Below are 17420 nucleotides of genomic sequence, written 5' to 3' on the forward strand. Positions count from 1 at the left end.
ATCAAGTTACCGAATGATTAGATTGTTTCATGACCTCTAGTTCACCTGAGTTTCAATGTATTTTCAGTGATTATAAATCGGTGAAACTTATGTTGTGGTGGCTTACATAATGGATTTACAGCAGAAGAAGAAGCAGTATGCTATAGACTTTGTAGTCAAATACTTACATCAAGTGTTTGAGGATAAGGGCTATGCTCAACTCACATTTTGTGATCTAAGCAAAGCTTTTGACTGTGGAAAGCATAAGCCACTCCTAGAAAAACTGGAATTCTATGGCATTAGACATAACAGCCTTAAATTAATAAAATCATATCTTCAGAATCGTAAGCAAGTTGTTTGTGTAGGGAGGGAAATGTCGAGTATAGAGCAAGTCAAGGTAGGTGTTCCGCAGGGATCTGTGCTGGGCCCTTTTTGTTCCTGATAATGATAAATGATCTGCCGTCATTTATCAAGTCCACCACTGTGTTGTATGCAGATGATACAACATTTCTTCATGCTAGTGAGGATTTCAATAGTCTTAAAACTTGTGCAGCAAAGACAATTGACCAAGCATCCTATTGGTTCAAGGCAAATGGATTCCTGCTGAATGAAAACAAAACACAGCAGATGGTCTGTAGTCTTAGAGACAAGCTTCTGTCAGACGATCCAAGTTATGTCAAATTTTTGGGGGTATACATTGATGATAAATTATCTTGGAGTCAACATGTACAATATATTAGTGGTAAATTGTCTAGAGTTATTTACTTGTTAAGGCGACTTATGGATTGTGTTCCTGAAAAATATGTTAGAACATCCTATTTTTCATTCTTTCAGAGTATAATAACATATGGAATTATTTTGTGGGGGAACTCTAGCTGTGTACATGACATATTAATACTGCAAAAAAAAGCTATTAGGATAATTACTGGTTCTGCATATAAGCCACACTGTAAACCATTGTTCTGTGACCAGAAAATCATGACTGTTATAAACTTGTACATATACTATGTTCTAATTTATACGAAGAAGAAATTACCAGAAACAAAAACCAGAGAAAATGTACACAGCCACAATACAAGAAGGAATAGGTGCCTCTATATTCTTTACCACAGGTTGTCAAAGTCACTCAACAGCTACGAAATCATGGAGTACAAATTATTTAATAAACTTCCTCAATCTGTTCAAGAATTACCTGAACAATTATTCAAAGAAACAATTCATGACTGGCTAGTCCTCCACCCATTCTATGACATAAGAGAATTTATCAACTGTAATATAATACTATAATGTTAACAAGAAACCTGTTGTTTCTTTCAAACTATTAATTGTATTTTAGTACGTATGTATGTATATGACGTTGTCTATTGCTGTAATGGCCGAATGACAATAAAATTATTATTATTATTATTATTATTATTATTATTATTATTATTAGTAGTAGTAGTAGTAGTAGTAGTAGTAGTAGTAGTAGTAGTACGCCCAAAAATATCGGGATGCGTGGGAGGCAGAACCTGAATTCAATGGGTGGCTGAAACCAGTCATTGGAGACTTATCCAAGGCAAGATGCCAAGTATGTGCAACAGAGTTTTATGATAAATTGTGTGATATTAGAAAGCATTCGAAAACTATTAAGCATAAACAAAAAATTGCTTTAAAAACACAAACCACCTTACCTGTAAAAATTGTTCCGAAAACTACAGTTAGAATAGCAAATTTTACGCAATCATTGGTTGAAGATATAGGTAACCATAAATACAGTGTACTAATAGATGAATTCACACATGTATCAATATCTAAAATGCTAGGTATCGTTATACGGTACTATAGTGTAAACAACCAATCCATTAGATCAGCATTTCTCAAACTCGCTGTATTAGAAACTGCAGATGCAAGAAATCTGGCTGCTGGTCTTGTGAATTCTTTGAAAGATCTCAAACTTCTAATCGCTAATATGGTAGGAATTGGCACAGATAATGCTTCTGCAATGGTTGGAATGAACAATGGGCTTTTCGAACAGCTCAAGGGAGAATATGGTTTGAAGCATTTGGTATTGATCCGTTGCATTTGTCACTCTCTTTGGCTTGCAGTTTTGCGCGCCTCAGTGAATACCATACCTAGAAACAGAGTTTCTTGTACGGGAAACATACAATTAGTTCTCCATTTCATCCAAAAGACAAGAGGAATATAAAAAGGTTTATGAGACAATAAGCTGTGGAAAACAGCCACTAAAAATTTTGAAGGTCTGTGCGACACGTTGGCTTTCAATTGAACCAACAATACGAAGAATTTTGGAGCAGTGGGAAGAACTAAAGCTACATTTTTCACTTGCCATGGTTAAAGACAATTGTTACACTGCCGATCTTTTTTACAAGATGTATTGTGACGATTCAAATCATCTTTACATGTTTTACCTTAAACATGTTTTAAAAGACGTTCAAGTAGCAATAAAAGCTTTTTAAGGAGAAGACAATGACCCTACTAAATTATTAGATACACTTGTATTTCTCATGCAGTCACTCGGAAGAAATATAGTTTTTCCAGTTGTTGATTTGTTGACAACACCAGTTCCAAGAGAATGTATGTACGCATATCCGAACCTTGGCTTTATGTTTGAACAGAAATTGTCTGAGTCAAGTTAATCTGAAGAAAATAAGGTTTATTTGAAGAAGAGATGCATTCAGTTTAGTCTGAAACTCATAAAAGAAATTCAACAAAGACTGCAAAGTAACGTTACGATCCTGAAAAAAATGTCATTGCTGAATGTTGAAGAAACACTAAGAGTGAATAAAAATAATGCTGTAGCGGATGTAGCCAAAGCATTGGGTTTTAGTGGCGATTTCATAGACGGTATGCTGCAAGAATGGCATAGTATCAACTTCATTAGGTGGAATAACACTACTAACACTGTTCGATTTTGGAATGAGGTTTTGCAGTATAAAAATGCCGCAGGGGAGAATCCTTTTTCTTTGATTTCACAGCTAGCAATGACTGTTCTATGCCTACCGCATTCAAATGCAGAAGTGGAAAGAATATTCAGTTCTATGAACATTATAAAAACTAAACAACGTAACACATTATCGTTAAAGACAATTAATGCTTTGATCATATTGAGAGACCAGCTGAAGAAACAAAGATTGTGCATCTTTTGACATACCGTCAGACGTATTGGAGCTTTTTGGAACGAACAAAAGTTACTCTCTTGCGACAAAACCAGTGGAACTGCAACATCATCTTTTGAGCGACGTTCAGCCCTCTACATCAACTACAGTTCTGTCAGAGCATGAAACAGATGAGTTATTCCATCTTCTGAATGACGACGATGAATAGCTCACATACCGGTATGTATATATTTTGTAACCTAATTTGAGTTCTTGCTTTATTTTGTTGCAAATATAGTTGTATATTTCTAGTATATTTGACCACTGTGATTGAAGCAACAACTTATGTGTTGCGTCAAATATGATAACATGTTTAAGTAAACGTTAGGGTATTTTATATGTATGTTGTTGCAAGCGATACGTCATTTAATTAAGACAATATAGCAACTACGTATGAGACAATTTTTATTACTATTTTATTACCCCCCCCCCCCCCCCCCTGGCTTATTGCACCATTCACAGCACGAAATTTTCAGTATACTGCTAATAAAATCAGTTTTAGTGACTTTCTAGCGACTTTTGATATTGAATCTAGCGACTCGGGTTTTTTAAAGTTGGCAACACTGGGTGTGTTATTTCCTTTATCAAGTACTTTGACAATTGACGGTGTAAATTCAGAAACTGTAGCAGCCACAATTATTGCAGCGTGATTTGACTAACTGGTCTAGCACGGGTCACAATGCCACGTGCACAGTTCTTTTGAGAAAGTCTTCTGTTTTATGATCTAAATCTCTTGACTGTAGTACCTTCCGAAACAGCTCTCAGCTTCAAAATCAACAATAAGCCCAATTCTATTGTTGAATAAAGGGCAGGATCACGCCCGATTGGTCACCATGATCCACAGTACACCAGTAAGTAAGAATTATTGACGCACAACCTGACTGGTTTCTTTCATTATCTTAAGTGCAATTAAAATTTAGCAGTTACAAAACACTTTGTTATGGTTGTATTTATAATACATTTCTGACCTTGAAAGAAACAGTTTTAGTGGTAAAGCTGATGAGAGAACACATGAAGAGAGAGAACATTATTCAAACTCCCAATTGTCTCCTAGTGAAGACGAAGAGCCAAATACAAGTAACAGCTATTTCTTTGGCAAAGGAAATAATTTCAGGTAGTCATCGCAGCCTCCAGTGTGCAACATGAGAATTCGAACATATAATTTGGTCAGGAAATGTTCCAAGCCTGTGGTTTATTGCAATGAATCATGACAATGATGCAAATGGAATATAAATTTGGCTCTGGTCTTTCCTCAGATAATATGGTGGATGAACAAATACTTAGGCCTACAAATGAAAATAAAAAATTGCAAAAGTGAACTGTTCAGAGAACAGCAGCAATATAGTTCATGAATTAGATATAGTTGAATCCCCATTTCCCTATCGAAATGCATCATGCCACTGGTAGAATACTGCAGACTCAGTGTCTCTCTAACAACTCTTGCAGGAAGATCCACCATCAAGTAAGAGACGCTAAATCTGTCATCCAAAACTGAACAGGATGACCAGCCATTCCTGCAGTACCTGCAGAAGACCAATGTGTGAAATGTGCAGTGAGTGTATTTGTGAAGTGTGTATCTCTCAAAGTGTATGAGAATCTATACAGCATAACCTTTACATTTTGCTTAATTGTACACACTTGTTTTATGACAGAAGCGTCTGAATGATTTCATGTTCTAGATTGGATTGTGTAAAGTGTGGGTCTTGAAGTTAATCAGAAATAAAATACTGTTCTCACAATTTAAAAAAGTTTGTCATTTTGACCCACACCATACTAGTTATGCAACAGCAGTTGTCCATGCCAGCCAAGGGTTAAACCTTTTGGTCCTTACTTGTGACTTGTTTCAAATGCCGCCCAAGTATAATTTGCCCTGGAATGTTATTCGAGGTTTATTAATCCATAGTATTTTGTCAGCATTACAGTATTTTTTAAAATTTTTGTTCTGTTTATGATGAATTCAACGTTTGAGACACAACCTAAAGCGTGAACTTTTGTATTGTCTGCAACATGCAGCACTCTCAAAAGAATCTTTAAATGATCTCCACTCACTACTCAAATGGTCCTGTGGAAGGTAAAATGAATTCTGGGTCAATATAAATGTATGGAAGGAAGTTTCAACACTGGCATCCAAAAATCAACCAACCACTTTGATTCCTTGTTTGTTGACACCCATTGATTCACAAACATTTGGAAAGCATTGTTGTTCGAAGTAATTGTTCACTGATATGTTTAACTATTTCATCTATGAGAAAGAGTATAAGAAAAAAATTTTAGACTTTTTTTACACCTTTGCTAATTTTAATCACTCACGCTGTCACAATCAGCATTTGTAAAATGCATCAGCTGCTTGCCTTCAGGATCAAACCATGTACTTTGATCACTTATTGAACCATCAGATAACTTTTCTAATTTGGATGATGGCACCTGTATTTTACAGCAACATTTAGGTTGTACAAATAATGCACTCTATTACTCACTGTCTTCTCCTCAACATTTTTGCTACCACAGGTAACAAAACTTTTTGAAACAATCTCTGTGAAACTAGTCCCTCCTTACAGAGCCATGGCTTTCTCTAACTGGTCTTACCTTTGAGGGTGTCTTATGTATGACAACATGCCTCTTTATATTCCAACTTGACGACCAGCAAACGGTATACTTACATTTTGTTTGGTTACCCAGTTCACAGGCTGCTACCAGGCGAATTTTTTCCACAGTAATGCCTGCTGCTGGGCAGCAAGTAATGCATGCCCATTGGATGGGCTGCTGGCCAGCAGTGCACTATTAGGTGCCCACTTAACAGAACACCCTTCAAGTAGTTGCGGACAAGTGGGACTTCCACCTCAACGGGAAGCTCAATAAAATTGGCTCTGCACTCCTTGTGTTAACTGTTGCATCGTGTACCAGTGACTAGTTTACTACACTATTTACACAAGCTTCATAAGTCCCTTTTCAAGCACGTAGACGATTTCTGAGCCTGAAATTCACTGCAAAATATTCTCAGTTTTTTTGAGACTGAAGGCTTACTTTTAAATTTCAGCAGGCACACGAGACATATTGAAAATGGTAAATAGAACGATTACTTGATGGATGTACATACAAAGTAATTAACTTTTCTGGGATATGACTTTGCTACGAAGTTACTGATTCTTTGACATTTCAAGTGATACTGACATGTTACCACAAAAAGGACATACATATACTGAGCTAGATTTGTTATAGTCAATATAAAACAAACTTCTAACAAGAGCCCACAACCATGGGAAAAAATTTAGGTCTGAAATTTTCACGTTGGTCATTGTGTAAATAAACATACTGTTCATTTTCAGTCACAGACTACTATTCAACTATCACAAGAAACTTTTGAATTTTTTTCTTGTTAATTAGAAAGTAATACTGAACTGTACCTGAAACATATATGAGAAAGTTCAAAACAAATTGACCTACTGGTACTGAATTTGGGATCCTTGACTTTGTGGGCAAATGCTCCACCAGCTGAACTATTCAAGCTCGTCTCACAACCAACCCTCAAAGCTTTACTTCCAGTGGAACCTAATTTCCTGTCTTCCAAACCTCACAGAAGTCCTAGTTTTGAGCCCCAGATTGGCAGAGAAGAATGAAAATTTATTTTTTCCATATTTTGTTCTTCGAAGCTGGTCTCTTTGTGCAGACACTAGAAGTTTGCATGCAGTTTTAACATGACCACTAGTGTTATGTTGTGTGTACAGAAACCACAGACAACTTATTTTGCAGTATTTCACTATTGACCTGAGGTTTCACGTAATAGAGGAACGACCAAATTATTAACCAATAATGTTTGCAGTAAGTATTTTATGAAGCAGGAAACTGCACAGTTTGCAGAGATTTATTCAGAAGATTGGAGCATACTTATATTAACTTTCCAATGAGTTTACACTTTAACAGCTTGTTCTGCCTTGCTTTAAAATGAACAGTAATTTATCCAATCACAGTACAAGATGCAGAAAGTTGTTTGGCACTTACTTTTAGTTGATGTCTTTACTTGCAACTTATCCTGTGTATTCTCTGGGTTGGGATGTACTGGGCATTAGCGAGGTAAGAGGGAATAAGTAAGCAGAATATTACAATACAGGAAATTGTTTTAAGTGTACTTTGTTAATTCCAATCAGTAGGATGTAGTTCATCACTTCCTTACTAACTGCCTATAATTTAAATGGCCTAAGTGTGAGCATCATTAAGCAAATATAGTTACAGTTTATTGTTAATATAATAGGCTTGCACATACTCATTTCTATGAAAACTTATGTTAATGTATACCTTGACTCATTTCATATACACGAAGGGTCTCCTTTATGAGATTGGACGGATGGATGGATGGATGGATTGATGGATGGAAACCACTCAGCCTTCTACCATCTCTAACACAAGATATTCTAGGTACGAGTGTGGTGTGGTAGAATCCTACCTAATGTGTGTCACGTTTGTGTGTGCGGGTTTAAAATCAGTCACGTGAAGAAAGACGCGGCAGTCAAATGGCACCAATAGGTACCTGTTGGACAATCTGTAGAGGTCGTAGAGGTCTTCGTGAGTGTGTAATGAAGAACCATGGAGTTTACATGCCACTCTATGCATATTGTGTCATTGTTAAACAAGACTCGCGTAGACTCGCGTAGACTCGCGTAGACTCGCGTAGACTCGCGTAGACTCGCGTAGACTCGCGTAGACTCGCGTAGACTCGCGTAGACTCGCGTAGACTCGCGTAGACTCGCGTAGACTCGCGTAGACTCGCGTAGACTCGCGTAGACTCGCGTAGACTCGCGTAGACTCGCGTAGACTCGCGTAGACTCGCGTAGACTCGCGTAGACTCGCGTAGACTCGCGTAGACTCGCGTAGACTCGCGTAGACTCGCGTAGACTCGCGTAGACTCGCGTAGACTCGCGTAGACTCGCGTAGACTCGCGTAGACTCGCGTAGACTCGCGTAGACTCGCGTAGACTCGCGTAGACTCGCGTAGACTCGCGTAGACTCGCGTAGACTCTGCCTTGTTAGAGGCAAGACATTTTTTTCAGTCTTTTCTGACAGTCATGGTGTCTATGCAGACTTTCTTTTCAATGTAAATAAATTTGTTTCTAACATATGATAGTGCAAGGTACTTACAGAAGTTACATCAGTGTGTTGAAAGTGTGAATTGTGCTTGAAAGTCTAATACATCGTTCATTGATGAAACAAAGTTTGTATGACTACTTATTTCACTGGTAGAAAGAGGCTTGAAAGTTCCTGTGCGTAGGGTTATTTGTCAGAAGTAGTCAAGACTGTTTCCAGCAGCCAGCTATCCAATAGATGAGAATGGCTGCAAATCCCATGTAAGTCATCTCGTAAAGAAATGGAATGTGGTTTGGTGAAATAAATCAGTGTAACCCAGGCCCACATTCACAGTAAGTCTCAAAACATTATAATGGATGAAATAATTAATTAATAGTAAAGGCTTCCTGAAAAATTATTTATTTACACATCAAAAAATTATTTTTACAAATTAAAAATTGTTTTCACATTATAAAGATAACATTTTAAAATCATTGAAATAAATAAAACATTTAAACAACAAATACAATGTTTACGGTGTGACTAGAGGCAGGCAATGAACATGTCATGAGCAAAAATAGTAATGTTATGAGCCCCACTTGCAGCACTCTATTAACAGATAGTCTTATGAAATACTTATCCCAAAGGAACCTAGATTTGTGCAGATTTAAGTACAAAAGCAGTCTTCCACATTTTAAAAACACACTGAAAGATATAATTTTTCAGCAGCTGCAACAAAGCTCAGAAACATTTCTATTTGCAATCTATTAAATGGTTTTCCACTTCAACATTGCATCATCTCTGGTTACAGGGCTCCTGATCAAACAAAATTCTGTGAATGTTCACATTCAGCATTTACATAAAGTTTCCTGACGTCTTACTCTTTAATTTCACAGCCAAAACCTTCCCAAAACAATCCAAGTACATAAAATTTGAGGTAGGACACCAGTGTGCCCACTTCTTTTCCATTCAAGAAGGTATTTCTGCCCTTTCTTCTGTGGTTGGCACTGCTCCATAACCATTTGATACTATTTTTACACTTCCCAGCAAATCTGCTTTGTTTTCTTCATGATTCCATGTGGCCATTACAGAAACTCTTGTCTTCCTCTCCCAGCAGAGAAAACTTACTACAGATGTAAACTAAAACAAAACAGTGTTTATGTTAAAATTTAATTTATGTTAAATTTTAATTATAAATGAGACAAGAGTATTACTTATTGTTGTTTAAGGAGGAGTGCAATCAGGACTTTCAAATCTATGCGGAGTTAATGTACAGAGAGACACTGACATCATAACATATCAATGAGCTTAGCAGTTTCTTCATATTAGGCCATAAGTTATCAGTTGAATACTCTGGCAGTCATTGATCCAGTAAGCTCACACTTGTAATCTGTATGTATTACCTGCCAAGTGATGTACATATACATATAATCCTTTTTTATTTCAACTAAGTAAGCAAAATATTGCAGTGTCAGGAAACTAAAGTGTCAGCACCAGTAATATCTGCTAAAAGAGGAAAAAATGTCATTTAAGGGGGCCAGATAATGGTTTCAAACTCTATTTTTTTCCTAATTACCTTGAAATGATAAAAGCCTTTATCTTACAGTAAGGTATAAATGAAAGACTACAGAGTATTCAACAAACAAGCTTTGAATTTCCAGTGTAAAATTATAGTCTTCCTGACTCTAACCAGACAATGGAAAATCTTGGTTGGAATGTAACAATATGAGAGAAGGAAAGTTGCTACTCACCATAAAGCAGAGATGCTGAGCCATGATAGGGACAATAAAAAGATTTGCACAATCATAGCTTTTGGCCATTAAGGCCTTTGTCAGCAGGACGCGCACACACGCGCGCACACACACACACACACACACACACACACACACACACACACACACACACACACACACACCCCTACCTGCAGTTTCAGAGAGCTGAAACTACACTGCGATCAGCAGCACCAGTGCATGATGGGAGTGGCGACTGGGTGGGGGTAAGGAGGCTGGGGTGGGGAAGGGGGATAGTATGGTGGGAGTGGCGGACAGTGAAGTGTTGCAGTTTAGATGGAGGGTAGGAGAGAAGGTGGGGAGGGGGTAACTAGCAGAAAGGAGACAAATTAAAGTAAAAGAAATTACAAGACTGGGTATGGCGGTGAAATGACGGCTGTGTAGTCCTCGAATGGTAACGGGGAGGGGGCTGGATGGGTGAGTACAGTGATTAATGTAGGTTGAGGCCAGGAGGGCTACAGGAATGTAGGATGTATTGCAGAGAAAGTTCCCACCTGCACAATTCGGAAAAGCTGGTGTTGGTGGGAAGGATCCATATGGCACAGTCTGTGAAGCAGTCATTGAGATGAGGGGTATCGTGTTTGGCAATGTGTTCAGCTACAGGGTGGTCCACTTGTTTTTTGGCCATAGTTTGTCGGTGGCCTTTCATGGGGACAGACAGCTTGTTGGTTGCATGCCTACATAGAATGCAGCTCAGTGGTTGCAGCTTAGCTTGTAGATCACATTACTGGTTTCACAGGTAGCCCTGCCTTTGATGTGATAGTTAATGTTAGTGACTGGACTGGAGTAGGTGGTGGTAGGAGGATGTATGGGACAGGTCTTACATCTAGGTCTATTACAGGGGGTACAAACCATGGGGTAAGGGATTGGGAGCAGGGGTTGTGTAAGGATGGACAAGTACATTGTGTAGGTTCGGTGGACGGCGGAATACCATGGTAGGAGGGGAGGGGTGGGAAGGATAGTGGGTAGGACATTTTTCTTTTCAGGGCACGATGAGAAGTAGTCAAAACCCTGGTGGAGAAAGTAATTCCATTGCTCCAGTCCCGGATGGTACGAGTCATGAGGGGAATGCTCCTCTGTGGTCAGACTGTGGGACTTTGGGAGGTGGTGGGAGACTGGAAAGATAAGGCACGAGAGATGTGTGTTTGTACAAGGATGGGAGGATAATTACGGTCAATGAAGGCTTCAGTGAGACCCTGGGTATATTTAGAGGGGGCCTGCTCATCACTGCAGATGCGACTACCACAGGTGGCTCGGCTGTATGTAAGGGACTTCTTGGTATGAAACGGGTGGCAGCTGTCGAAGTGGAGGTACTGCTGGTGGTTAGTAGGTTTGATATGAATGGAGGTACTGATGTAGCTATCTCTGAGGCGGAGGTCAACATCTAGGAAGGTGGCTTGTTGGGTTGAGTAGGACCAGGTGAAGCAAATGGGGGAGAAGTAGTTGAGGTTCTGAAGGAATGTGGATAATGTGTCTTCACCGTCAATCCAGATAGCAAAGGTGTAATCAGTGAATCTGAACCAGGTAAGGGGTTTAGTATTCTGGGTTTTTAGAAAGGATTCCTATAGATGGCTCATGAATAGGTTAGCATAGGATGGTGCTATGCGGGTGCCCATAGCCATACCACGTATTTGTTTGTAGGTAATGCCTTCAAAGGAGAAGTAATTGTGGGTGAGGCTGTAGTTGGTCATGGAGACTAGGAAGGAGGTTGTTGGTTTGGAATCCATAGGGCATCTGGAAAGGTAGTGTTAGATAGCAGTAAGGTCATGGGCATTAGGAATGTTAGTGTTCAGGGAAGTGGCATCAATAGTGACGAGCAGGGCACCATATGGTGGAGGGAGAGTAACTGTGGAGTTGGTCGATGAAATGGTTGGTATCTTTTATATAGGAGGATAGGTTCCAGGTAATAGGTTAAAGGTGTTGGTCTAAGAGAGCAGAGATTTTACCAGTGGGGGCACAGTAACCGGCCACAATGGGGCATCCTGGGTGGCTGGGTTTATGGACTTTCGGAAGCATGTAGAAGGTGGGAGTGTGGGGAGTGGTAGGGGTAAGTAGAGAGATGAACTCTGGGGGAGGTTGTGTGATGGGCCTGAGGATGTGAGCAGTGACTGAAGATCCTGCTGGATTGCTGTAATGTGATCACTGTGGCATGGTTTGTAGGTGTAAGTGGGGCTCAAAACTACGGTGGTGGAGCCTTTGTCTGCAGGTAGGATTATGAGATCGGGATCAGTTTTTAGATGGTGGACTGTGGTACTTTCTGTGTATGTAAGGTTAGTATGCATGTTGAGGGATTTGGGAAATGATGGTGGGGCAAGGTTTGAGGATAAAAAATTTTGGAAAATTAACAGGGGGTGGTTTGGAGGCAGTGGGGGTGGATCACGGTTGGATGGAGGAGTGAACTGAGTTAGGCAAGGTTCAATATTAGTCTTTGGTTGAGTCTGATTGGTCAGGTTGGCCACGAAAAGTGTTTCCACTGTAGGGACCAGGAGAAGGAGAGTGGTCTTTAACTAGTAATGCATGGTTGAATATGGGAGTGGGGCGAAAGGTGAGGCAGTTGGAAAGGACTGATATGTCTGTGGAACTAAGGCTTTTGGAGGAAAGGTTCAAGACTGTGTTGTAGGGCTGTTTAGGGTTAGAGTTCTGTGTGGTGGTGGGAGGGAGTTTGAGGGTGGGGTAAGTGTAGTAGGTCTGAAAGACAAAGTTTGTCAGCTATGAGGGGGTGTGGGTGAGGTTTGGAGGTTGTTGAAGTGGTGGACAAAGGCCTCACCTTTTGCCCCACTCCCATATTCAACCATGCAGGACTAGTTAAAGACCTTCTCTCCTTCTACTGGTCCCTACAGTGAAAACACTTTTTGCCACCAACCTGACCAATCAGACTCAACTAGACCAACATTGAACCTTGCCTAACTTAGTTCACTATTCCATCCAACCATGATCCACCTCCAAATCCCTCAACATGCATATTAACCTTACATCTTCAGAAAGAACCGCAGTCCACCATCTAAAACTGATCTCGATCTTATAATCCTACCTGCAGACAAAGGCTCCACCACCGTAGTTCTGAGCCGCACTTACACCTACAAACAATGCCACAGTGATCACATTATAGCAATCCAGCAGGATTTCCTGTCACTACTCAAATCCTCAGGCCCATCACAGAACCTTCCCCCAGAGTTCATCTCTCTACTTACCCCTACCACTCCCCACACTCCCACCTTCTACATGCTTCCGAAAGTCCATAAACCCAGCCACCCAGGATGCCCCATTGTGGCCGGTTACTGTGCCCCCACTGGTAAAATCTCTGCTCTCTCAGACCAACACCTTTAACCTATTACCTGGAACCTATCCTCCTATATAAAAGATACCAACCATTTCATCGACCAACTCCACAGTTACTCTCCCTCCACCATATGCTGCCCTGCTCATCACTATTGATGCCACTTCCCTGAACACTAACATTCCTAATGCCCATGACCTTACTGCTATCTAACACTACCTTTCCAGATGCCCTATGGATTCCAAACCAACAACCTCCTTCCTAGTCTCCATGGCCACCTATATCCTCACCCTCAATTACTTCTCCTTTGAAGGCATTACCTACAAATGAATACGTGGTATGACTATGGGCACCCGCATAGCACCATCCTATGCTAACTTATTCATGGGCCATCTAGAGGAATCCTTTCTAAAAACCCAGAATACTAAACCCCTTACCTGGTTCAGATTCATTGATGACACCTTTGCTATCTCTGTTGAAGGTTAGGACACCTTATTCACATTCCTCCAGAACCTTAACAACTTCTCCCACCATTTGCTTCTCCTGGTCCTACTCAACCCAACAAGCCACCTTCCTAGATGTTTACCTCCACCTCCGAGATGGCTACATCAGTACCTCCATCCATATCAAACCTACTAACCACCAGCAGTACCTCCACTTTGACAGCTGCCACCCGTTTCATACCAAGAAGTCCCTTACATACAGCCTAGCAACCCGTGGTCGTCGCATCTGCAGTGACGAGCAGGCCCTCTCTAAATATACCAAGGGTCTCACTGAAGCCTTCACTGACCGTAATTATCCTCCCATCCTTGTACAAACACAAATCCCATATCTTTCCAGTCACCCACCACCTCCCAAAGTCCCACAGTCTGACCACAGAGGAGCATTCCCCTCGTAACTCAGTCTCATCTGGGACTGGAGCAACTGAATTACATTCTCTGCTAGGGTTTCAGTTACCTCTCGTTGTGCCCTGAAATGAGAAATGTCCTACCCACTATCCTTCCCACCCCTCCTACCGTGGTATTCCACTGTCCACCGAATCTAAATAATATACTCGTTCATCCTTACACATCCCCTGCTCCCAATCCCTTACCTCATGGCTCATATACCTGTAATAGATCTAGATGCAAGACCTGTCCCATACATCCTCCTACCACCACCTACTCCAGTCCGGTCGCTAACATTACCTATCACATCAAAGGCAGGGCTACCTGTGAAACCAGTAATGTGATCTACAAGCTAAGATGCAACCACTGTGCTGCATTCTATGTAAGCACGACAACCAACAAGCTGTGTGTCCGCATGAATGGCCACCGACAAACTGTGGCCAAGAAACAAGTAGACCACCCTGTAGCTGAACACGCTGCCAAACATGATACCCTTCATCTCAATGACTGCTTCACAGACTGTGCCATATGGATCCTTCCCACCAACACCAGCTTTTCTGAATAGCGCAGGTAGGAACTTTCCCTGCAATACATCCTACATTCCTGTAGCCCTCCTGGCCTCAACCTACATTAGTCACTGTACTCACCCATCCAGCCCCCTCCGTTACCATTCGAGGACTACACAGCCGTCATTTCACCGCCACACCCAGTCTTGTAATTTCTTTTATTTTAATTTGTCTCCTTTCTGCTAGTTACCCCCTCTCCACCTTCTCTCCTACCCTCCATCTAAACTGCAACACTTCACTGTCCGCCACTCCCACCATACTATCCCTCCCCTTCCCCATCCCAGCCTCCTTACCCCCACCCAGTCGCCACTCCCATCATGCACTGGTGCTGCTGATCGCAGTGTAGTTTCAGCTCTCTGAGACTGTGTGCGTGTGCGTGTGCGTGTGCGTGTGCGTGTGCGTCCTGCTGACAAAGGCCTTAATGGCCAAAAGCTATGATTGTGTTAATCTTTTTATTGTGCCTGTCTCAGCTCAGCATCTCTGCTATATGGTGAGAAGCAACTTTCCTTCTCTCGTATTGACCCTTCAATCAGACAGATGTAGTCTGAGCCACAGTGAGATGTCAAATAAGTCCTTTAAGTTTTTTGTATGTATTTTTCACTGATATAAACCGTCTTATTATTCTTATGGCAACTCTTCTCAGCATGCAGTACAAAATTTCACATAGCTAAATATATACAACTATTGGTGAGAAATAAATGCTAATCTTTTTGACTCTGAATATAGATTTCAGAGCAAATATTCCATGAAATCAGAACATTTCCGTTAAAAATTTACACATTATACATGTACAATGCAAACCTGCAACTGCAGCAGTCTTCAGTACCGCACTGTCGAAGCTTATGAATTATGAAAGCCTAAAGTAAAAGGTTTTTCTCTATACTCGCATCAGCCATTGTGTGCAAAACTTCATGCATGCACAACATGCCCACTTGTCCAAGGCTCCGTCTATCTAGGCACTACCTGTAGGTCTCTATCATCTTTTGTACAGTGTGACGTGAACTGTTTCTTGCAGCATTTGGTGTGTCTTATTTTGGTCCACTTGACTCTTCAGTTTTGCAGACTCATGGTGTAAGTGCTGTTTATCACGCACTGTTTGTTCGTGGTATAAAGGAAATTGACAAGTCCAGTGGCTGGCTGTACAAAAGGAGGCAATCTAGTCATCTGTCATTGCAATCTTTTACAAATGAATGGGAATCACACAGGAGAGTTATTAGAATTTCCAGCATCTATTCTATAGCTGCATAATCAACAGGTACCAAAATTTATTATGAAAAAATGCATTAGAACAACACACAAACAATTTAAAGATTTAGCGGATGATGAAAGAGCTAAAAATTATAACAATTGAGAAATAATTTGTACGAGATTCATTGTTCTCTACATAATGAAGCACTTTGTGTTACATATGCAGATATGGAACATATGATTCAACTGGTGGTGCAAACTGTAAATTTCCTGTAGCTGCCTATGCTATTGCAGCATTGCAACAGTTTTCAATGGAAATGAGTTAAGGATAAGGAAACATTACGTACTACTGAAAAGTATGTTGGTTGAATTAAAGAACATGCCTGGAATGAGTTTTCAGTTTAAGTCCCACTACTGTTTCATTTCTGAAGGGAAAAAGAAAGCAAGAACGAAAATTAGAAGAGCCATAATGGATTGTGGACCTTTTACTTTAAATGGAATGGACTGCAAACTGCTCTCAGTAAGACGTTGCAAGGTGAAAAGGACTTATTTCTCACTTCATGGCAAAAGTGGGTGCCTATGAAAAGAAAATTGTAAAATTTATGTTATTATCAATTATCATTAGAACCTCAACATTTTTTTACTCTTCTTCCAAGGCTCGGGCAGAGGGGCAAAGGCTAACATGTTGCATTGACAGTGCTGACACTGCACTTCCTCAATCATATTGGGTGAGTTTTAGCTATAGTGTACATGGGAGGTGGCTCCCACTGTGTCACTGGTCTTGGCAAGCATCAGATTGATCTTTGAGATGCTCAAGTTTCCTGCAATGCCTTCCCTCTGTAGCACATGTGTATACTTTCTCCCTAATAAATCAATTTTGTGTCAATTGTATCTTCATCTTATTAGTGCCAAATATCAGCCTATATTTGTGTCCACACTCAGCCCACCACCCTATACATTGATGTGCAGAACTGGGATCCAACCTGTAACCTTTTAGCCTATTCATGGCTACTGGAAGACATCCAGAATACATCCGCAGGGAATGTGCTGCTTCCTTAAGATGCAAGGGTGTGCTAGACAGTCCTGTTGCACTATGCTCTCAGTGACCTGAGATTTCACTACATTATGTACACTGGTGTGCACTCTGCAAGGAGTAAGAAATTCTCATTTCCACACAGCTGGGTGCAGTCCATCATGGTAACATGCTGCTATCCCTTTGAATTTGTTAAGTGTGACACTGTGTACAGGGGTGCATAACGTGTGTGCATCTTGTTGATGTAGGTATCTGACTGCCTGGGACAGCTGCTTGTCTGCCCATTCGTTATAGCAGAGGGTCACAGGGTCAGCTTCTGTTCTGCCACATCTCGACAACACATTGTCGGCAGGTTGTGCTCCACTGTGGCCACAGTGCCATCATCCCCACAGCAGCTAGAAGATGACAACTGAGTTTTGAACTGTTGTTATTCTAGACCACAGTGATTGCCAAGACAGGAAACAAAATAAGATGCAAGAATATCT

The 17420-nt window shown here is 40.7% G+C and overlaps 1 protein-coding gene across 2 annotated transcripts in view; it reads right to left on the bottom strand.

Annotated features, from left to right (window-relative positions):
* Window positions 1–8598: 8598 nt before the first annotated feature.
* LOC126457279 (MFS-type transporter SLC18B1-like) overlaps window positions 8599–17420 on the bottom strand; it is a 126444-nt gene continuing 117622 nt past the window's right edge. For both annotated transcript variants that reach the window (XM_050093444.1, XM_050093445.1), the window contains exon 12: window positions 8599–9334. In XM_050093444.1, the coding sequence (XP_049949401.1) occupies window positions 9164–9334 (171 nt within the window). In that variant the 3' untranslated portion in view covers window positions 8599–9163. The remainder of the gene's footprint in view (window positions 9335–17420) is intronic.

Source organism: Schistocerca serialis, chromosome 2 (genome assembly GCF_023864345.2).
Source record: "Schistocerca serialis cubense isolate TAMUIC-IGC-003099 chromosome 2, iqSchSeri2.2, whole genome shotgun sequence".
Taxonomy (NCBI): domain Eukaryota; kingdom Metazoa; phylum Arthropoda; class Insecta; order Orthoptera; family Acrididae; genus Schistocerca; species Schistocerca serialis.